Raw genomic sequence first — 24,777 nt, forward strand, 5'->3', positions numbered from 1 at the left:
TCTGCGATGCTAAATATCTACACTGTTAAAAATACAGCTTCCAAAATGGTGTTTCTGCAGTAATGCCATAGAAGAACCATTTTTGGGTTCTTAAAAGAACTGTTTTTTTTCTTAGCGTAAAGAACATTTTAATAATCCAATGTACCTTCTGTGCAATGTAAAGGTTCTATGAATGTTAAAGGTTATTCACGGAACCATAAATGCCAATTAAAACCTTTAATTTTAAGAGTGTACTATATTTTAGTGCTTTCTTTATTGATCTCCACAGAGAACTTTGACTTGTACAGCAAGGTTGCTGTTAACACATGCATAAATAGTTTCCACTGTGGTAACCCATACCTTCTCCTCAAAGTCATAAATGTAATCCTTGATCAGGATCAGACATACTTTTCCTATCATGCCGGGCCACTTCTTCCTCATTTGTCCTGCATCGAGGAAGGGGGAGGATGACAGATTTTTCCTTCTTATTTAATCTATTTTAGAGCTGGGGATTATCAACAGAAATCAATATAAATCATTTATTACATTATCTATATACACTACTACTAAACGTTTTGAATATTTATTAAGTTTTTATGAGTCAATGCTCACTAAAGCTTAACTTATTCTGTCAAAAATACACTAAAACAGTTATACTGTGAAATATTATTACAATTTAAACGTTTTTATTTTCATATATTTTAAAATATAAAAATATTACAAAATAAATGTATCCCTATGGTGGCAAAGCTAAATTTTCAGCAGCCATTACTCCAGTTTTCAGTGCTAATATGCTGATGCTTGGTTATACTGTAATTGGCAAAATCAAAATGTGACAATATGCACTTTTGATGTGAAAAATGAATCGAGATACGGTATTAACAAAGTCCCTTTAAGACAAGTCATGTCACTCGGCGGCCATCTTTGAAATGCCTCTTGGGCATCCAAGTGCAACTCCTATCTCATTGAATGGGGAAACATCAAATTCTACAAAACTGTACACTAGGCTTGCGATTAAATTTCATATTTGAAATCACCAAAGAAAACTGTCATAAATGTTGTTTATTTTGCTCAAATAGCATTATAAAAAGCTTATTATTCAGGCTAGATCAGCCAGTGCGCATGCGCAGTCCTGAGCGCACGTCTCAGAACGCTGACTGTTTCTATAGCAACCGGGACGCTTCTAACGGCAGCTGCAGTGACGCGCTGACATTACCGATTAGCAATTGGCTCCTTCATTCAGAAGGCGGGGCTTCCTGCGATTGAGCGGCCATATTGAGCGTTGCATTTTTCCCCATTCAAAACTATACGAGTGACATGTCTTGGGTATTCTATAGTCTTTGGTATTAATCACAATATAGAGTTATAAGGATGGTCACTCTAGTGGTCACCCGCACATACTGTTTCCACCTGGTGTTTCAAATGAGTCTCTTGTAAGCACCTGTGTTCAGCTTTCATTGAGAAAACTAAGGCTATTGGCCATTTACAAAATTGCATGGGAAAAAGTATTAACATCCCTGCTATTGCACGTGATAAAGCATTATGAAATCGTTACAATGTCATATGACTTTAGTCAAGTTTGACTCAAAATCAGATGCACTGGTGTGTGAAGCCAAATCCAGTGTCATTGCTGAGTGAATGGATACATGTTGGTTCATATAAGTATGTGTTTGTGTGTGTGAGTGAGTGAGTGAGTGACAGACAGGTAGAGCACAAGAGAAACTGTTGAGGACTTTACCTTCTTGTGAGGAACAGTTGTCTGGGTCATGGCCAGTTCAAAGCTGTGAGCTCCAGTCAGCTGTGTTTTCTCCCAAAGTTTCCTCAGCTGCTTAACACACTCATCCTGACAGCACAACGCCTCGCTCACTTTACTCTGCACACAGACATGATACAGTGCTAGCTTGCCAGAATACACGCTACTCATAATTAGTGGTGTTTGCTAAGACAAGAATCACACTGACCGCTGCTCATGGTCAGATGAGATTAACCACTAAGTCAAAGTAATAAAATGAGGAACAAAGAAACACATTATAGATAATAGAACAAGTGGATGGTCCTTGTAATAGCTAAATAGCTAAACAAGTACAAACACACACACATTGCCACACAACTTGTGTCACAAAAACCTGTCTGACTGTTACCTGCAGTGCCAGTAGCATGATTTGGATCCAGAGGTGTGGCTGAGGGCTACACAGTGAGAAACAGGACTTCCCATAGAGGCAGTAGTGTCCTTTCAGTGGACAGGAGAAGGACAGCTTAGCTACACAGCCATGATGTGAGTCTGGAGAACAAACACACATAAACACAGGAGCTTGAGTTGCTTATGAATCCCTTTGCCAGAAACGGAATCTATTTCCCCAAACCACAAAATATCCTAAAATAAACTCCCAGCAGCTAAACGGCTCCATCTTTTAATACAATAGTGTAGTCAGATTCCAAACCACTGCAGAAGAAACAACTGAGTATTTATCAGTAAAACCAGACACTCGTAATGTTTTAGAGCGTTTTTAGACCTGTAGATCATTTGCTTTGTTCTGAAACAATGCTACATTTAGTCGATCTCGGGCTGATTGCCATGTTCATGTATGCCACAATGAACCAAACTAAGGGATTTAGTTTAACTTGGGATAATTCAAAACACCCTTAGTGAAATATGATTGAATATTGTCTAAATAAGTATTTCGGAATTTTGTGACAGTCTTATTTGCAATCATTAAATTGTTCCACATATATACTTGCATTATACTGGCCCAGTCCACCTAGTCTCAGCCTCCAGGCGACATGACAATGGATGGATGACTACCCATCTGATGCATTTTACATGTTGGTCACATGGTTGGGAGGTTTATGTTATTTATTTATTTGGTTGTGCTATTTGAGACTCTCAATCTCATATACTGGCATTCCAATCAGCCATTGTGAAGCCTATTTCGGTAAACTGCTACTCATAACTGTGTAATTTTGTTCTGTATATTGATTATTCAAATCACTTAAAATCAGCTTCTCTATAAACATCATTCATCATCCATTCTCTTTGGCCTTTATTGACACTATATGAGTGAGGGAGATGAAGAGTGAAGTTAGTATCGTATTGCGTTTATGTATTTGGGTTTGTATATGTGACCCTGCCAGTGTAGCATTGTGTTGAATTTTGATTGTCTCTCGATTTTTGTTTTTTGTTTATTAAATTTGGATTGTAGTTTTGTTTTGGTTTTCATATCATTTTTTATTTTTATTTTACTCAATGACATGTGGATTATGCACCAACTGTTTAATGAAAAACAAAACAATGAAAGAAGTGAGAAACTGTAGTTGGGCCTCTTAGAATAACTAAATCCTGATGGGCTGGAGATAAATGAGTGTATTCTTGTAAAAGAAAAGGAGTTCATGGAACTGGGAAGAGCAGCTTCTGTGAGACAAAGTAGAATGTGGACAAGCATATTACACTTTGGAATTAATGGTGTTCTTAGTGATTCAAATCTTTTGACTGTGCTTATTAAAAAGATTCAGTCAGATTAGTTTACTGACTTGTTCAGTGACTCTTTCTGTAAGTAACATAAATATACCAGTAGGTGGCAACCAATGAATGTTTTCTATTGAGCAAGTCATTGTATTACTTACTTAACAAGTTTGTTCAAGTCTTGCATGTCTACAGATCTCCTAAGAGACTCTAAAATTAATGTTTAAACAAACTTTTTATCCACAATAAAGCAGTGACAATAAAGCAAATGCATTTTTGTCCTTTTTGTTGACATCTCTTAGCATGCCTTATCAAACTATACAAAAAATATATGAGTTTCAAAAAACATCTTTATGTCTTTTTGCATATAAAAATTGATCTAACTCTTCTTCCTAAAAGACTCAAACACTTTCTCATGTAGTGAAGAGGCATGTTTGTTGCCAGCCAATGAAATCACATCCACACTTGAACGCTGTTTACTCACTCTAATTGTGCACTTCAAAAGGGACTAAATGCTAAAAATATATCATAAACGACTAGAGCAGAACACCAGAGAACTGCTCTCTGCTTGTGAAGTCTGACAATAATTGGCAACAATTACTGAGAACAATCAAATAGCCTAATGACAAAAAAAATAATAACAATATTATTGTCAAATAATGACAACAAATCTCGCACAAAATCCTCTGTGACAGCTTTACCACACATGACTATGACAGTAGCTGATCCTCCATGATGTGAGTATGGTTGCACTGAATCCCTCACACTGACACACTCACAAGCACACTCACATGTATTCCGCTGGTTCAGCAGGTCGCCGACTGATTGATTACCTAACAGTTTCTTTGTGGGAGAGCTGTTGAATAATGTGAAGGGGGGGCAGAGACATAGGCCAGTGCAGAGGAGATGTTAAAATAGCTTTGCATCTGGATACCAGAGCCAAGCTGCCCTTCAATCTGTCTGCCACCCTCAGCTGAACTACAGCATGTCACATTCAGTGCACTAATAGATGATAATTAGTGGTGTTTGTAAAGGCAAGCATCACTCTAACTATTGTTTAGACTTATGGATTTGAACAAAATCTTAACTTTATGAATTTAACAAACATGTAACTCATCCTGCACTGCACTACTGATATGAATCAAATCATTCAACTTTTTCTAAGCAACTGAACTTCTAGATGCCTGATGGACAATATAACAGGTGAAAAATCCAATATACTTGAGAATGAGGGTCAGGACCCTCAGGACAGCTGACTCCTGAATCTTTTCATATTCTTCATATTGTGTGTGGTGGTTCACAGCAGTGACAGAAATTAGGGGATGTTACTAAACGTTTTTAAAATGACATTTTGAATATTAAAATATCAAATTAATTAGAAAAAAAAAGAAATTATACTTTGAATAGGTGGCTGCAAGTCACTTAATGAGTGAGTCATTGATTCATTCATTCTACAAATTTGTTCAAACAGCTGAATCATTCAAAAACAAATCAAGTCACTGTCTTCGAAGTCACAACATCGATATCACATTTGGAATTCATATTAAGGAAAAAATTGCACTCGTGTTGTGATATTGTGCAACTATTCTGGTGTTTTCAAGTCTGCTTTCTTGCATACTCTGTGGCGGCCAAGAAACAAGACCGCGAAATGGGCTGATGGTGCAATAAGTGTCTCAGTGAAAATCATCCTATTTGCTAAGTTTAATGGTATTCTAATATGTAACTGGTGTGATTACATTTCTAACATATTTCAAAATTTTCTCCTCGGGTTTCTAAAACAACAACAAAAAACTGAACTAGAAGCTGACCTGAAATTCAGTCTTGTATAAACACATTCATGTTTAAATTAATTCCCACGTCCAAAGTAAATTCTGGATGAGATTTCTCCATCTGCACTGCTCATAAATGCAAGGTATTTTTTAACGTGTTACTGTGTGGATTGCTGTAAGATTTGACAGTTTACCTTCAATGACACAGTGCTCAGGTATGGGGATTTGCTTGATTATTTCGGCACAGAAGTTTTTGATTTCTTCCATGTTGTCTCTTAGGTGGATCCAGAGTCTATCTCCCTCCCGGGGGTCTCCAACCACCACCTTTTGCCCTTCACCATTTGGAGATGTTTCAGGTTGAGTGTCTGTGAGTTTGTTGTTCTCCTGCAGGGTTGTGAGGGCAGGACGGGTCTCTGGGCTGGGAATGGCCTCACAGACATCGAGTTCTGTGCTCAGATCCACCCCTTCTCCCTCTGGACTGCTGTCAGAGTTAATGGATCGTGTGCGTACAGCGTGAAGAGCCAGACTCTTTGACCTGAACACGAGAGAACCGCACACGTCAAAATACAAAAAAAGAGTCAATTTATTTTAGGCTGTGAGTTATTAAAAAGTGCCATACTCTCTTGTGTATGTAGTATTCACATTTTTGCAGTGTTGAATTTTGCTAAATCAAATGTAAGACTTTAAATGTAAGACATACATAAATAAAATTAATACCATATGTATATAAAGAATGATGAGTGCTATTTAACCCTCTGGAGTCGATTAACACGGATACGCGTTTTGTGGCATATTCTCCTGATAAGACCGAAAAGAACTTAAATTACACTTTCAGATTTGATCGTACAGATAAGAGCAATACATCAATCGAATCTGTAAAGAGTCTACTTTTATTTGTATACACACATAATAACAACAAAACTGTGTGCACTTATAAAATAAAGAAAACAAACAGAGTGCGCTGTCTGCCGCCTTGGTTCTGCGTGATCTTCATTTAGAAACACGTCATTAAAACGAACTGTAACTCAGCAAATACTCAACATAGAGACATGAGAGAGATATCTATAGAAAGCTAGACATTTCTACTTTTAAACTGAGCAAGTCTTTTCGAAAACAAGTATTCTGTGTTAAAGTAATCCATATGGAAACAATGCAATGTCCAGTCTTTCACATCTCCCTTCATTATATCTAATGCGATCACACCCACGTGCCGAGCGCGCTATTAATATTATAATGGTCCACGTGAAGCATGCGGCTGTAAACACCCCCATAACAGCAAACAATGCAGCGAGACTGTACTTCATGTTTTTTAAATGTTACTGTTCGCTTCGCGCTGAGAGGAATGAGACATAATTCACCTCAATATGACCGCTGAGAGGAATAAGATTTGGATTACCTCAGAAAGAAGAATGAAGCGGCTTGACCCAGCAGAGATAAACATGAGTAAGTCTTTTTTATTATTAATTTACTTGTATTAGTTTTCATATAACTTGTACACATTTTACTGGTTAGACTTTTTCCAAAATATAATTCCTGACTAAATGTATAATAAAAACCTTCACCATACATTCTACTATTCCATTCCATGTACAAACATAAAAATGTTTCATTCAAGTTTCAACATTTATTACATGTTAAGCTGTTCATGCAATATACCGCAAAAAGGAATAACTACAAGGCATATCAGTGCAGAGATTTGATTGACTATTTTGGTGGATATTTATTTATCTATAGGAAGGTCTATTTCAGCTATTATAAACTTTTAATTTATTCCTAAATTCCCACAGGTCAGGCCCACCTGTTGAACCTCATCTCTCTGCGCTCATCTCGCGCTGCCTGACCCAGGCTGTAGCGTCTCTGAGGACCAGGAGAAGCACCCTCTTCCTCAAATTCCTCCACCTCATCGCCCATCTTCTGCTCGAAAGCCTGGATCTTCACCTGCAGACGCTGGTTCTCAGCAAACATGTCAGAACCAGACTCAGCTTCACACGGCCTGGACAAATCCTCCACCTTCTCCTCCTCTCTGATGCACAAAGATAAAGGCAGAGTTCAGAATGGAATACAACTGCACTGCCTAGTGTATACTGAACAGTATGTGCTGCTTACTTTTTAACAGTGTTTGAAATAGTACTGACAGTAGGTAATACTTAATTTTACAGTGACCTTGTTACACATTTCATTACTATACTTACTATAGTAATAACAGTAAATTCTGCATAATTACGATCAAGTACATCAAACCCTAAAATACACTATAAAAAATGTATTTAAACTGTAAAAGACCCTAAAAATGCTACAGTAAAAGACCTGTTAATTGGTTAATGCTAAGTTCCTTTACTATAAAGAAAAACTGTAATAGATCTGACAGGAAGTTTAATGTAATTTAACAGTAAAAAACTGTTAAATGTACAGTTTGTGGAAGTGAAAAGAACAGTCAGATTATAATTTCCAGTGTAAAACTGTAAACTAACATTTCCAAGATTCCCTGTCTGACACTGGCATTATGTTTAAATAATTGGGTTTCTTAACAATTCATGTTATCAGTTATATATATATATATATTTGGGTTTTATGCTACAACTCTTGTTTAATTAATGTTTATTGCATTATTTTAGTGTGATGTGTTATAATTATGGTGTTTTGTATTTTTGTGTACTACACTGTGCACCTCCTATATACTGGTATTTACCTCAGCTTGAAAAGCTACTTGTAAAGAACTTTAATTCTTCCTCCTATTGATATTAATTGCTTAATTTAGGTTTAAATTACATTTTAATTTACAGTCTAAACTGCCAGTTTAAATAAAGTTTATTGTCAATAAACAAAAATACAAGACTAATGTCATTGCCACGTAATAAAAATGGTTTATTCCAAACATAAAAACAATTTCTTTGTAGTTGAAATAAAGATTTTGGAAAGCAATTCTGGAAAAGAAGATAAGTGAGAACAAAGGGAGAAAGAATATAAAATTTGAAAACGGACAGTTCTATGCTGTCCCTTCTAATAATTGTAAAATGAAGCAATCAATAAATACCCCCCCCCCCTAAAAAAATATAAACACTATCCAGTATTTCATTTCGTAGATTTCTCTTTATTCGTCATCTTTTCTACGCAACCTATTTTCCTCATGAGAGAACAAATTAAGTCTTAGAAACAGAGAAATGAACAAAATGTTTCTATCAGGAGTACATCTTTACCTCACTGGACTTTTAGCAATGAAACTGCCAAAGCACAGATTAGCTGAAGTATTTTGCAATTGTTAAGGTTGACATTCAGTCAAAGGCCTGCAGATTAGGGAGCTTTTAAATAGAAGTTATTCCATCTTAATAAAATGTCAATTACTTCAATAAAACTAATCACCTGTGTGGTTTAAAAAACAAATACTGGAAGATGTCAAGGTTATTTAGGAAATCTAAGCAAGTGACATAATTGGGAAAATTGTGTGTTGTGTGACTACCTGCTAAGTGTGCTGTCAGCCTCCAGCGTGCGGCCCAGCAGTCGAGCGATGGCGGTGAAACTGTTGCTGATGCGGTAGATGTCTTTTACTCCGCCGCCCAGGATGGAGGTGTAGCGATCGGTCAGGCAGCGGATTTCCAGCAGTAGTGTGTGATGGGCACTGTGATCCATACTTGCTAACAGAGACACCAGATACTGCAGCGCTGCACGAGCCTGGACCTGCACATGAGAGTTAAAATGTGTGTGACAGGTGTGACACTGAAGGCTGGAGTTATGGCTGCAGGAATTACATTAAAAACGTGTACATTATTGTGTAATGTTAATCCCTTACTGATTGTTATAACCGATAACATACAGTATTCCTAAACATTTTAACATTTTAATAATTTATTATTTTCTAAATTTTGAATATAATTATTTAACCCTTTTAAAAGGTATTTTATTAAAATGGAGCAGTAATCGTACTGAATGATTAACAGGTACCTCAACGTATACCATTTAACATGGAACATGGCTTATAAAGCACAAGAAACCTGGAACAAAATTATTGGAAGCATTATAGGACATGTAGTGCAATAAATAATATTTTAAAATATTAAGAAAGGTCCAGAAATAGAGTAAGATGACAGCATGATGACTTCCCTGAAAGGAAGTTCCTATAAACGTACACAACAGGGACTACATTACGTCTTGCACAATGTGTGTGTGTCTGGCTTTGGCTGTAAGCATCTCAAAACACTATTTTCCATTCCTATTTTAAACTTATATGGGGATTTGATTCAAAACATGTTTTTTGCCCAAGTCAGAGTGGTGACTCAAAGCAAAAACTAAATCAAACTGAAAAGGGGGGATAATAAATTATCATACTGGCATCAGCAATCGAATTCCCCTTTGAAAACATAAGATTTTTATATCATGATGTACTACGGATGTGTCAGATTCTGGATGTAAAAGGTCAAAAACAACCTCTGATATCATATACAGACTGATCTATCGCCATCCCATGATGCAAAATCTCAAGGTCTAAAGAAACAGTTTATCCATCAACGTGAAAAAAAAAAAAAAACTACTGTAAACAACTGTTTGTCATGATGTCCTGTTTCTTTAACTCTTCTTGAACATTTTTTAAATCAAAGTAAAATACTCTGAATAAAAATTCATGCTCATAATAGAATGTATTTTTGAGTAAACAGAACACAAAATGAGTTTCACATCACTGGCTTGTGTGTGTATGAATACAGTCATGTATACTTTTTAGCGATAGAGAAAATATCTAAAATCACAATATAGCCTTTTTTTCTACAATTCTAAGAAAAAATATAAGAATTGTAATATATAAACTCAGAATTCTGACTTTTGCTGAAAATCTGTAGTTCTTAATTCTTGTTACATCTCACAATTCTGTTTTTCCCCCTCCATGGAATAAAAAAATGAGAAAGGCAATTGCAAATGTAATTGCAAATGTATTTAACTTATTAATTATGGTAACAATATTGATTTCATTAATAAATCTAAATTAGTTTTTTCTCCCCATTACACCTATTTACACCTATTTACACATTTAAATCTATCTGCAATGATCTCAATCCAGTGAACCTGACATGGTCAAAAAATAAAAAAAAATCATCAGATGCATCAACCAGGCAATTCCCCTGCAGAATTAGCTCCACTGGATATTATCCCAACTCCTAAAAACATTACAAGTTGGCGCTTTGGTGGTGATGACTATATGATTATAGCCTATGATGCCAGGTTCAAGTGTTGGATTTTGCTGAATTAGGTAAGACAGTGGTCGCTATTTATTATTCATGTTGGCTGCCATTCGAATGGAAAACCAAAGCACGCCTGCAGTATATGCTCTTGAGTCATTTAAATAATTATCAATATGACGTAAGTTGGCCTGCTGGTATGTGATAGTGGCTCTCTAAATTGGGGTTTCTACAGTCTTAATGTCAGAATTGTTATGCAGTCAGATGTGCACACTGAATAAATGTTAATCATTACATTGATTTCCAATAGGCACATTTGAAAATATGCATTTCTGGTCATTCTTTATATAAACGTAATGGTCCCAAAACTGTGCTTCTCGTTTCCTAAACTCAAACACAAAAGGTACAATTTCAACAGTAAAGTGAAGATATCAAGACACAGCAATCACAAAATGACAAGATGGAGCTAGTAACAATAAAAAAAGTTTCTGCAGTTTCTGTTCAACTCAAATGAGGGATTCAGATTCTTGGCCTACACATGTGAATTTTACAGGTTGAGTTCATATGTAAACATCTGGTTGTGTTTAAATCTGATATGAGTTTTTGGCCAGAGATCAAGTCAAGAGTGCCAAGAAAAGCCTTGGCCAGCTAACTCTGTCCCGTAGACATCGGGCTGAGCTCTGGCTCGATAAACCAACACACTCCATCTTACTGTAATCTCTGTTTACCATCACCACAAATTTGTGTTTGGCCTAATAAGATCACTTTCATCAAAATTTCATTATGTTAAAACTATCGGACAAATTTCATGCAGCAATACCTTGCACAGTTTTCAGTTAAATAGGTCTTAAATTTGATAAAAACTGAAATAATGGCTTTAGCATGTTCACATGTGCTAATACTGTATCCATGTCAGACAGACAGATCTTTGGCAGTGAACTGAATATGCTCTAACGATAATAGAGAAAGACTGTTATTGTTGCATTTTATTGCAGAATTGTTTTGGTACCAAAGCAAGACTTTTGACATCCCTATTGGTTATGATGCTGCCTCAGAAAGTAGCTCACAATTTCGAAAATAAATAAATAAAATAAAATAAACATGCAAATGCTTGAATCTATTTTCTTAACTGGATTCAAAAATACCTCAGTGCTGTGATGCATGTGTTTAGATGTACATTTTATACACTGACAAAAAAGGATATAGGATTTACATTAAAGAAATTATCACTAGTATATTTCACAAATAGTTACAAAGAAATGGTCATTCACATGTAATTAAATGTGAAATTTTGAAGTAGAAAGACTGAAGTAGTACTTTCTTGTAAAACATATTCCAATAATCTTGGATAGTTTACAACTTCAAAAAATAATTTTATAATGTGTACAAATGTTTATTTTGCATCTTACGGTATGGTCAGTAAAAGTGATTAAATATTACAAAATATTTGGTAAAAAGCTCTCCAGACATGTCATCATTCTTTTTATGTATGTCGTCTAGGGATGCAACGATTATAGATTTTGTTGGTATGATTATTGTCTGAGAAATAATCACAGTTTTACGATTATGATGATTATTATGCATTTATAATGTATACAAACACCTGGACACTCTTAAGATATTAAAGTGTTATTATTGCTGCATTTTGAAACAGAAATAACACAGTATCCAATAATACAGTACAAAATAATAATAATAAAGACAAACAAAAGTCCATCTCTCCAACTGGAATTAAAAAAACTAAACATCCATGTCAGTATTTCCCTTTTGAAAATAACTAATGAAAATAGATTACAAAAGTATTTAGTGTTTTTTGTTTGTACATTCTTTAAATTTCTTTTGGACCTGAGGCAGAGAACTGGAAACAATTTTTTTGTTGGTTTTTGACATGAATAATACTGTAAAAGGGATAATTAAATAACAATGCTAATGAAGTACTATTAATATAAGACTATTAACTTTATTTATTCCACAGGGCAAACTATTAATAATGAGAGGAATACGCTGAACTATTATTGTAATCAACTGTCATCCATACATATTCATTTTAATAATTTTTATAATAATTCATATGATTTTACATGTGGTCTGAGAAAATAATTTCTATTATTTTGGTTTGTGAGATTGGAGATTGCGCTGCACACACAATCATTCAGGAGGACACAAACTTTTTGTGAACCCTGCCCCATGACTTTTATTAATAAAATAGCTTAGATACTGAATTGCTACATTATATTCATCAGCAATGAGAGGGTAAAATCACTATTGAACTAAACACATGTTTGTAGAGAGACGCGCTGACGCAGGTTTACACACACACACACACACACACACACACACACACACACACACACACACACACACACACACGCACTTCCCTCTCTCTCGCTCACATGATCAAATAATTAATTCAAGTAGCTAAATGTTATAATTAATTAATTCAAATAAATGTAATCTTACCGCATTATTTCATCATTCGCTCTTTAGCAGCAGTTTTTATGGCAATATTTAAATGACACCCTGGTCATACTCCCACACTTTTTTTTCATTCATTGCTCTGGTGGAAATAAAGGATCGCTGTTTGGTTCCTCTGTCATAGTGAATCTAGTGTGTGTAGTATCCTCCTTGTCTCTGATAAACACAGCATTTTAAGCTGGTGCACCGCTAGTGTCAATTTTTCTGTGCAATAGAAACACTCGGTGTAGCGGAGCATTTACAATTAATTAACTGTGACATTTCAAAGCGCGGTTAATTGTGAAACCAGTTAATTGCTGCATCCCTAATGTGGTCAAGGCAAAAATGCTCGTAATAGCTCTGGTGACACTATAGCTGTGGCTTCTAAACGCTTGTGTTGAAGTTTTGTTCAGAGCGCTTCAAATTTAAAGAAATATGTGAATAGGACTGCAACCTTCAGTGTTCATATAAACAGAACTTGAGAATCTGAGTGTTGTTGTAGAACAACAAAAAACAATGCTTGTCTAAGGAGAGCAGCATGAGTGATGAAGGTAGAGGAGATCTGTCTCAGCACTGTTCTGTTTACAGACTAAAGCTTTTAGGCTGTGAATTATAGTGATTGATTTGTTCGTCTGTGTGACTCAGTTAAGAGTCAGCTGAAATTCAAACTGAGCTAATTAGATCAACAACCTTTTCCCTTTGATAGGGCATGAACAGTTCCACCCACTTCATAACTGTACAGCTCATTACAGTATTATCATGGGTCTCAAAAGGATAGTTCATCCAAAAATGAATATTATGTCATAATTTATGTCTTCCTCATGTTGTTCCAAACCTGTATGACTTTAGTTCTTCTGTGAAAATATGACGTATTGCAGAATATCCACTGTGCCCTTTTTTTTAATTCTATTACATCCACATTGGACATTCTGCAGAATATTTTTTTGACGGGTTGCACAAAATGACATGAGGATGAAGTAATGAAAAACTTTTTTGGAGAACTATCTCCAGAACAATTATATGTTAGAGCATCAGTGCGTAATTGCATTTTGTTTTTAGGTATACTAAAAAATAAAGAGTGAAATATTTTGTGTATATATACATATGTGATTTACCCAAATTATTTTTTTACCAAAACACTGAAATCACAAATGAAAGTTTTCATTTAGCTGAAAAGCAGAGCCAGAAATTAACAATGAAAACAGTCACTTTTAGGCCCTTTTTTAAAAATATTTAATTTAATTAATTACATGACATGGTGATTAATTAATCTAATTAATCACATATTAATCACACATCATATACATAAAGATACTTTTAAATCCCAATACTGTTACATGAGAAAAGCATGAAATAAATATTACAAAAAGTAGCTTTTTTTTAACCTCTTGTCTTGTCATGTCTTAATGAGTAGCCTAAGTCACTGAATTCATTCGATTAATTCAAACGACTGAATCATTCAGGAAATGCCTGACACTGCATATGGGCAATAATTCATATCTCTGTATTTTTTGGGCGATTTGCGATATACAGTATCTATCTCTGCATTTTCGTTTTTGCACTTCTAACAGAAAAATTTAAATATTTCCATGGCTTTCTAACATTTACAGATGGAGAATATACCTGTGAAATGTAAGTTATGCATTCAGAAAGACAGCACATCTCAAACATATTATACAGCACCTAGTGTCTCTGTCAGCAGCACATGAAGCCTTTTTGTCAGAGCATATGACGGGCCGAGCCGTTTAAACTAATATGCGAAACGAAACTATAAACTATGACTTACCAGTTTTTAAAGGCCTTAATATGAAGCTTGTCACATGTTTAGAACAAACTGGATTATGCATCTTCTCCACAGCAGCTCAGTCTGTGTCCTCCGCTATATTTTCAGATGTGCTCGAATCAAACTACTCTATATCGATATAAAAGCTATTGCCTCATATCGAATCGCTTATAAAGAAAATACTGATATATTGTACAAACTCGATATACCAGCCAGCCCTAGTATAACATCAAAGTACCATGAGAGCTAAAGAAAGCAAACGACTCCATATGTTCTCAAATTTTAAAGTTGCATCCCCTCATTGAAGAAGAAATCTATCTTGTTTTCAGCTGTGACAATGATTGCTTATCAGGATCAAATAAAGCTGGATTTCCAAAAGTATGTGAATTTCACGGCATAAACTCTGCATCATTGTTGCAGTATACTTGCACAACATTCTTGAATAAATTATTTATGCACACTGGTCTGTTATTGTAGGGACATCGACTTTACTTTTTCACACCGCTAAACATGAAGCTGGACAAAACAAACTGATTGGTTGCTTTAGATATCTGTCAGATGGACGTTGGCCAATAAAATGTGCGATGGAGCCCAGGCCTTCTGCCGTCTGGTTACATTTGACTAGGATCCTCTAGGATGGATGCTACTGCATTCTTAAAAATAATTTAGTAGCTGTAGTGTTGTGTTGTAGTTGTTGTGTGTAATTTCTATGTCACCGGTGATACCAAATGCATTTTGGAATCTGTTTGAGTGGGCAGACTGGGTTAGAGAAAAGAATTCACTCTGAGTCTGGGATGGAACTATATTTATCCAACTAATGATAGATAGGGAGAGTGTTTAAAAACAATCAAACCTTTGGTCCTGGTAGTGATGCAGAAATGACAAGCAAAATCATTTAAAAAAAATTAGCTGCTTTACATGCAAGGAAACACATTTCCTAACTCCCTGTGAAATGTTGACAATGAGCCAATTTTGCAATTAAATACCAACTGAACAAGTAGATGTTAGTTGGTTTTTAAGATTTGAGAAGAAATATTTTGGGAAACATTCCTCCTGTCTTGCACATTTCTGGATGGACATAAATGATTTCTCATAGCAGATTCTAGCTATTCTACGTTTTTTAATAGACGCTGGGTGCCTGCATTCCCAGTTAAGCTTTATATTTGAGTTACCCATCAAGAGTGATTAAAGCTTCTGTCTGTTTAAATTTAAACTGCAGTCTGGGTGCTTAGTGTGTATTTCATGAAGAGCTGGCTGAGATGCAGGTAATCATAACACTTACCACAGCTGGATGCTTATCGTCCATTTTCTAAATGTTTATATTTCATAAGTCTTTTAGCTGATGATGTCAGAAAATAAACACTTGGCCTTTCTTTCTGCACTGTGGTAAATCTAAGCTTTATGGATTTTGTTCTTATTTTCACATACATATACTTTTTAATGATGTTTTAAACATGCCAAACAAACTTGCTCAGTTTTTTTCTGTCAGTCCTAATTTGTAGATCGGTTTGGACGGTATGCAAACTGCAGCGGATCGAGTGTGTTGGGGAGGCTGGTTTTTATGTTGTGCATGACTAACCTCTCAAAGCACTTCATCATGATTGGAGTCAGTGCTATGGGACGGTAGTCATTAAGACAAGACACAGGTGATTTTTTTGGTACCGGTATGATGGTTGTGGATTTGAGACATGTGGGGACGACTGCCTGGCTCAGTGAGGTGTTTATCTGTTAGGACATCTGTCAGCTGTGCAGCACAGTTTTTCAGTACATGGCCAGGTATGTCGTCAGGACCCGCAGCCTTGCATGGGTTAATCCTAGATAGGGTCTTCCTTACATCGGCTGGAGACAGACAGAGCACCTGGTCATTGGGAGGTATGGGCAGTTTTTGTGCAGGTGTGTCATTCTGCATTTCAAACCGTGAATAAAAGTGGTTGAGTGCATCCGGGAGTGATGTGTTAATATCACACCAAACTAGGGATGGGTATCATTTATATATCGCCATATGCTGCGTATGCTCTTCTGTATTATCCTTGTGGCGCGGCTGATACAGAAGAGCATATGTAGCATACGGTGATATGGAGAGGCACAGAGGAGAGTGTTGACAAAGGAATTGTTGAATAAAGTCGTTATTTTTGTGTTCTTCTCTTACAAAAAGTATTCTTGTCGCTTCATAACATTACGGTTGAACCACTGATGGCAGATGGACTATTCTGACGATATCTTTCATACTTTTCTGGACCTTGACAGTGTAACTTACTTGGCAGTCCATGGGACAGTCACAGGCCTCCCGGTTTTCATCCAAAATATCTTAAATTGTGTTCCGAAGCCGAACTAAGCTTTTACGGGTTTGGAACGTCATGGGGATAAGTGATTATTGACAAAATTTTCATTTTGGGGTGGAGTATCCCTTTAACATTAACCTTCTGAAGTCGGCTAACGCGGATACGTGCTTTGAGGCGAATTCTCATGATAAGAACGAAAAGAACTTCAATTACACTTTCAGTTTTGATCGTACTGATAAAAGCAATACATCAAACGAATCTGTAAAGAGTCTACTTTTATTTGTTTACACACATGATAACAACAAAACTTTGTGCATTTATAAAATAAAGAAAACAACAAGGTGCGCTGTCTGCAGCCTTGGTCTGCAGTGATCTTTATTTAGAAACACGTCATTAAAATGAACTGTAACTCAATGAATACTCAACACAGAGACATGAGAGATATACAGTATCTATAGAAAGCTTGACATGTATACTTTTAAACTAAGCAAGTGCTACCAAAAACAAATATTCTGTAATAAAGTAATCCACATGAAAACAACGCAATGTCCATCTTTTACGTCTCCCTTCATTATATCTAATGCGACCACGCCCACGGACAGAGAGCGCTATTGTTATTATAAGCGTCCACGTGAAGCTCGCGGCGGGTAACCGCCCTCATCAGAGCAAACAAAGCAGCGAGACTGTACTTCACGTAGGAATAAGACATAATTCACCTCAATAAGACCGCTGAGAGGAATTCAATTTGGATTACCTCAGAAAGAATGAAGCGGCTTAACCAAGAAGAGATCATAAGCATGAGTAAGTCTTTTTTATTATTAATCTACTTGTATTAGTTTTCATATAACTTGTACACATTTTACTTGTTAGACTTTTTCCAAAATATAATTCCTGACTAAATGTATAATCAGGTGAAACATTATGAAGTTTCATTTACATCATCTCAATGTTTCACGATGCCAGGATGTTTTTTTTATTTTATTTTTTTATGTTCTATAACATAGACAGCTCTGGTGTACATATATTTAATGTGTTATACCCCGTCATTGGTGTTTGCAATCGTCTGAGGTCAAAAAAAAAAAATAATAAAAAAATTCTATCAAGCTGTAAATATCACTGACAATAAATGTTCTATGTGGTAATTGTGTTCTTTTTTTTTTCCTGTAAATTACTAAAAGTATCAGTGACCATCATGATAATGGTAATAATGCAGTTTATTTGTGTAAACAGCATGCTTACTTTTTTATTTCAGATAAATAATAACTTGTTGCAAAGCGAGCCAATGCAAATAAGCAGCCCACTCAGGAATCTGAGCTAGCTAAGACCAATCGAGGCACACACTCCTATCTCTTCAAAGTCTCTTCAAAAAAGTATGTTCTTCAGAGCACATAAACAATATACATTTTGGAAATGCCAGGTATGTGACGTTCATTTATATATTTCAACATGACACATGAGCCTGCATTTATTTGATCCAAAATACAGAAAGTTGCATTTGCAAAAGCAGTAATATTGTATTCTATTTAAAATAACTGCTTTCTATTTGAATATATTTTAAAATTAAATTTATTCCTGTGATCAAAGCTAAATTTTCAGCATCATTACTCCAATCTTACTCCAAATGTAACAATATACACTATACCATTCAAAAGCTTGGAGTCAGTACTATACATAGAAATTAAAACTTTTATTTAGCACACACATGATGATAAATAAAAACAATTAATACAATAAATGTTACAAACAATGCTGTTCTTTCAATTTATCAAAAAAAAAAAATTACCTGAAAAAAAAAAAACATTCTCAGCTCTTTTCAACATTAATAATAATAATAATAACAATAAATGTTTTTTTTTTTTTTGAGTAGCAAATCAGAATATTAGAAGGATTTCTGAAGGATCGTGTGACTGGAGTAATGATGCTAAAAATTCAGCTTTGATTGTTCCTAATAATTTTTTTAACTGCACTCGCAAGTGAATCTCAAGTTATTTTGGGGGATAATTAAATATATTCTAAATAAACTACAAACATAAAAATATATACACATTCTTTCTTGTAACTCTTCCCTCTCAGTCACACACCTGGCTGATTATGGGCTCATTATGCAGCTCATTATGTGGGCCGATGTCTTCTCAGGTGTGAATCACACAAATATTCACGGTCAATCATGTCAGCTCACATATGCCCTTTTGAAACAAAAAGTGTCTTAGAAAATTTAAATCAATCTATTGTTTTCTGTGAGTGTGTAAACAAGATGATTTTCACATTTTGAAGCAAAAATTCTAGGCTACAAGCTTCAGGATTGACAGTTTTGTGAACAAATATTCTGTGTGTGTTTTATGGCCTTATTTTAGTGACTTAAAATTTTCAGGTTTTCCCTAACCACGCATAAATGTTGTTTTCTAAAAAACACAAACATGTACATTCATGCTATTTACATATTATTGTAGCCCAGTTTGTACTGAATACAGTGTTTTCAGACTTTAGCCATGTATATGTTTAAAAGAAACTGAAAAAAAAAGCACCAAAGTCAGGGGATGTCAAAACTTCTCCAGGCCCCCAAAACCCCCTTAGACCTCAGAGGGTTAAACCGCATAAACACATTTCATTACTCCAAATACACAAAATAATGTTCTTTTTAGCAACATCATATGACCACTTTAAACTGTTTTTTTCCTCATATTTTTACATTTACAAATGCTTATTTAAAAAAAAGTGGTCACTAGATCTACATTTTTATTTATGGTTTTGCACTTATCACTTCGAATGTGCTAAGAAATGGCTGTTCAATCCAAATCAGAAAAAAAAAAATTATATTTGTAATTCAATTAGAAGTGCTTTATGGGCAATAGCAGACAAATACATCCTTTCTTTGTATCCTTGTGTAGATGTTGTGCAAAAGTGGTCAGGTTTATTTGCTTTAAAAGATCACTGAGGTAGCTGGACCTATTTATTTATTTTAATTTGTGTGTTTTTCCTCATTATTTTATTTAACTTTTTTTATTAACTTGATTATGTAGGCTATTTATCCATTTTGTTGCCAGAGAGAGCCCACCCACACACTCTTTTAAATGGTTTGTTAAAGTTGTTGTGTTTTGTAGCTGTGTCACTGCTTGTTTGGACAGACAAATCGCTTGTCTCTGATATTATCGAATTGTGTCAGGTTAGCTTTCCTGTTTAATAGCTTCTCGGAAAACTTCAAAACAATTTTCTGATGAACTGTTTTTGGAAGCTGCTGTAGCATGTTACAGAACACCCCTGGTGATTGTGCCTGAGTCATTATTGCAAATAATCTACTTGTTCTTGAGTCATTAGGAGGAAAACAGATGTTACAGATATCACAGTTAGGCAAAACATGCAAAGCCAAATCAAAGCCGACAATTGTGCCATTTACTGGCACCGATAAAAACAGGCACTGTTCAGAAACATTCACTTGATGCCCCACACTGTGGTTCCCACATTGACTAGCTGCCCTGTTTCATCATTCAGATTGGAGTAAACATCCTTTAATTCTAAGAAACGTCCCAAAAGAATTATACAGAAAGCATGAACAAGAGGCAAGCTTGCACACTGAACCCTATAACAACAGAATGACACACGCCATTGCAACAAAGAACAAAGAATTCACCTGAGACATACCAGTCATGGAATTAGAGTGTCTTCCATAACCAACTCTTTTAATACTAAAAACCAGGGCTTGAAAATAAATAAATAAACAAATAAATAAATCGGTTCACTCTGAGTAGAATCAATATTTTAATGTTTCTGTTCCTCTGTATTGTTACAGTTCTGAAACCCGTTTAAGTAGAAAAAATACTGGTTAATAATTTTTTTTTTATTCTTTGCCTATAATAATAATAATAATAATAATAATAAAGTACAGCATTTTTTTTTTTTTTACTCAAAAAGAAAAAAAAAAAACCTGTGCATAGTCATAGCCAATACAGCATCATCTTTTCTAGATTCTGGCCAAATGTAGGCTACTAAAAATTGTTAATGCTTAAAGGACATTAAAGAATTTGTTTAAAGATATTTAAAAATGTTTGCTGCATTGTTAAAAAATGCTACTTGTAAAAAAATTCGTTTTGAGAGGAAAAAAACAAAAGTCGCGTATAGGCTCAGAAATAGTCAGAAATAGCCCAATATAGGCTAAAATGCCAGCAAAGCAAAATATTTGCAAACATTCTAAACACAGGTGTTAGTTTCCTTCTCTCCATGACAAATCCTCTAAAGTTAAGGCACTTTAAAGCGTTTAGGTTATATAAACATCAAGCCAACAAATTAAGGTGAAACTGATGCCTACCTCTCTCATTCGGCACAATTCCAAATGTTTCCATATTTGCATTGAATCTGAATGCTAAAATATTATGTATATAGGCTTTGTAGGCCTACTTCACTCGCATCGACGTAAAACACCATACTTTACATTCGTTTTGCTAATCTGTCAATGATTAAAGTGAAATATATTTCGTGTATAGGCTTATATATGCCTTTTTATGTAAGCCTATTGTTTTATTCAGTTTTCTCCATTCACAGAAGCACTGCAGGTGTGTGTGATCTGTTGAATCCATCTTACGCTTTCCTCAGATAAACTCTAATGCCAGGGCATTGCCACTGCAACTTAGCCTACTTATGATGATTTCACAGCTGACCGCTGCCATTTCACTCATTGGATGCATAAGCATCACATTTCATAGGCCGTACTACTAGAATTTGTGGTTGATAGCAAATTTCAAATATTAAATGGAACAATAAAATAACATTATTAACCGGTTAATGGCCAATTAAAATTTTCTATTCTGTTCGGGAACTATAAAATATGATTTTGTTTTGGGTTCTTTTCGGGTCATGAGTCCAGTCTGTTACTCTTCCTGCACACCACCAGAAGTTGTTAGCACCACAATGATACATTTCACCCCAAACTACATTTCCCATAATCCATTTCACTGATTGCAGACACTATAAAGGTCATACACAAATGCACCCACATTGCGAAGTATTGCCTAGGCTGTAGCATTCTAGTCTTAACGGTTTCCCTGTTACCTGTGTTCTTGCCTTGCCTGCTGTGGGTTTTGAACTTTGAACTGTTTATCTGTTTTTTGGATTGTTTTGCTGCTCTTGACCTTTTGCCTGCTTGTGGATTACTCTTTTGTCTTGCCCTTGATGCTAATGTTTGCTGGTGATCAACCCTTGCCTGTTTGACCTCACTACTCTCAATAAAGCCTGCATTTGGATCCGACCCCAAATCACATTTGTTACAGTTCCTGTCAAAATTTAGTTTGTTTCCGGTTTTCGTTCCTTGAGCTGGTTCAGAGCCCTGCCAAAAACCTAATATTTAGCTGTGCCCCATTTCAAAAAATAAACATGACTTAACATCATAATTTGGACTCTTTCCTCAGCATTTTTTTCTCACATTTAAAATAAACATTACCAAATGCAAAGCATTTTTACTTGTATAACTAAAAGTGCAATTAGTTTTGTTTGTTTTTTTTTTTTACTTTTTTGTATTCCCCCAAGACAAAATATACACATGCATCATGATTTTTGGCAAGGATTACATTGTTTACATCATCACTATCAACACTTCGGAAAGTTTGAGAAATAAACTCTCCTGTCTACTTCACAGATAGTCAAACTCTCAACAACAACAAACCACATTTACAACTGCAGAAATAAATTAGTTGCAGCACTTTGCATAACTAAAATGGATCAAAAGAAAGACAAATAAATCAACTTGTCCTCTCAAAACCAAAGATGTCATCAAACATGCTCTCAAATCATTGCAATCCCTTCACAAACAACATTTAGGAGGACATCTGCAAATAAACAAGTGGAGAGGAGGAAAGTATACAGCTAAACATTTATTTATTTTGATGTGTTGCATCTAAAAACAACTCGCTTGTTTGCCTCATACTGTTGTTGACCAGCTGCAGGGCCAATTCATATGTGTTTTCTGTGGTTCATGCAGGTTTAATAGACGTGTCACACATCACCAGAAGGAAATGAGTATGAGGGCCAGGGAGAAATCTGATTAAATTAATCTCTTATAAAAGATGCAATAATTTCTTCAAGATTTGGTGGGAAAGTAAGGAAAGTATTCAAAACCACAAGTAAAGTACATAATGACACTTACAAAAAGTATTGTGTCTGTATCTGATGGCAATACCACACTGACCACCACATTCATATACTATGGTTTGGGTGAGTCTTACATAAACAGTCAAGCAATGTCATATTTCACCCTTTAATGAAATTTAAGAAAAAATAAAATTTTGGAATATAAATTAAATATGTTTCCTCAGTCTGGCCCCCAAAAAGACCCTCTCAGCCTCTGGGCCAATGCACTCCGTCCCCCTTTGCCCCTGGTTGTGACACCCCTGGCTACTGTCCACTGAACATGAAACAAGACAAAACTGTAGTTGAATATATTTACAAAGTTTGCTTTCAGAATTCAAATAAAAACACGTGACTCAAAATGTAAATGTGGTTGACTGCAGTTTATAATGGAGTGGTATAATTAACCAAAAAAAAAATGTGTTGTAGCCAAAAAAAATTACATGCTAAATCAATTAAATCCAGCCTATTTTCGCCTTTAACTACAACATTTTATTTCCCAGAAGGAGCAGGAACACTTTGAGAAATGCAGATTCGCAGCATGTGGTGCTACGCAGAGAAAAGGGTGCAATTTAGCACCAATAGTCTGATCTATTCTCCACGGTGGTTGAGCATGTGTGTGTGCGCATGCATTTGCGCATGAGTTTGTTTTTGTGTGAAATGTTGAGTGGCTCACGTTTCAGTGGCGCCTTTCTAAAACCATGTTAACACTTCTTTTTGGTCTTTTTATTCTGCTGTCTCCTTTATTTTCCCCTCCGCAAATATGAAAGGAAGAATCAACCTTTATAGCATTCAGCAATTTGGCACATTTACATGTGAATGTTTAACAAGCCAACACTGTCTCACAAAGCTTTGTGAATGCAGGAAAGGCAGCCACATGAAGCCAGTTAGGAAAAAAATGGCCATTTTCTCAACAGACCTAACCAGAAATCTTATATATACATTTGTCAAGTCTACATACCCATCGCAGCATCTATAAAATAGTTTTCTCTAGGTTTGTGATTGGTTTTGGAAGATTATTTCATTCTTTCAGAGATACATCATGGTTGTACAGAAGTAAAAACTAAAGATGGTGCCCTATTTCCTAGATTATTTTGCTGCTAGGGCATATGGGAGCTCTGAGTAGGTCCACTCAGAAAGTAACTGGATTTAAACCTCCTTCAGCTCGTGCCATTTTATCTCCACATGGCCCTGATCACAACTGGTCAGACCGTGGTCCATCTCCAGAGCAAACACATTAGGTAACATTGAAAAACGTCCAAGTATGCTGCAGGTATCGGTTTACCAAACAGATAGAGAAAGAAAGGAAGAATGCTAGAGCTCTCTCTCTACACTAGTGATGACGTGTTAGAGTAAAATGATTTCTCATCCCTCGGCACAGCAAGCAGGCTTTAGAACACCTCAGGGATGAGCAAAGCTTAGTAATGCTGACACATCCAGAACTGTGTCAACACTTCCAGGCTACTTAATTAACATAAAAAAGATGACACAAAAAAGTGAGTAGAGGCATTAGTGATTAAATTTCTGATAACAGATACTGAAGTAGCTGAAAGTGGAACAAAAGCATATTTTAGTTGGGGGAGCTAAAGAAAAATGAACTAGATTTTACAGTTTCTGAGGAAAATGTGAATGGTGTTTGCTAATGCTATAGTCACCTACATAATACCAGGGTGCTGAAGGTGGTTGCTAAAACTCCAATTCAATTAGATGATATAGGATTTAAGACTGTACATCTATACTAGGGATGTCAACGATTAATCGACGATCAATT

General features: G+C 35.5%; 1 protein-coding gene across 4 annotated transcripts in view; it reads right to left on the bottom strand.

Moving 5' to 3' along the window:
• veph1 (ventricular zone expressed PH domain-containing 1) overlaps nucleotides 1-24,777 on the bottom strand; it is a 101,951-nt gene that overhangs the window by 27,227 nt on the left and 49,947 nt on the right. For all 4 annotated transcript variants that reach the window (XM_042743646.1, XM_042743643.1, XM_042743644.1 and 1 more), the window contains 5 exons: nucleotides 8,666-8,883; nucleotides 7,007-7,231; nucleotides 5,403-5,743; nucleotides 2,121-2,260; nucleotides 1,718-1,852 (listed from right to left, as the gene is read on the bottom strand). In XM_042743646.1, coding sequence (XP_042599580.1) covers nucleotides 1,718-1,852; nucleotides 2,121-2,260; nucleotides 5,403-5,743; nucleotides 7,007-7,231; nucleotides 8,666-8,883 — 1,059 coding nt within the window. The remainder of the gene's footprint in view (nucleotides 1-1,717; nucleotides 1,853-2,120; nucleotides 2,261-5,402; nucleotides 5,744-7,006; nucleotides 7,232-8,665; nucleotides 8,884-24,777) is intronic.

Source organism: Cyprinus carpio, chromosome B18 (assembly GCF_018340385.1).
Source record: "Cyprinus carpio isolate SPL01 chromosome B18, ASM1834038v1, whole genome shotgun sequence".
In the NCBI taxonomy this organism is placed as follows: Eukaryota; Metazoa; Chordata; class Actinopteri; order Cypriniformes; family Cyprinidae; genus Cyprinus; species Cyprinus carpio.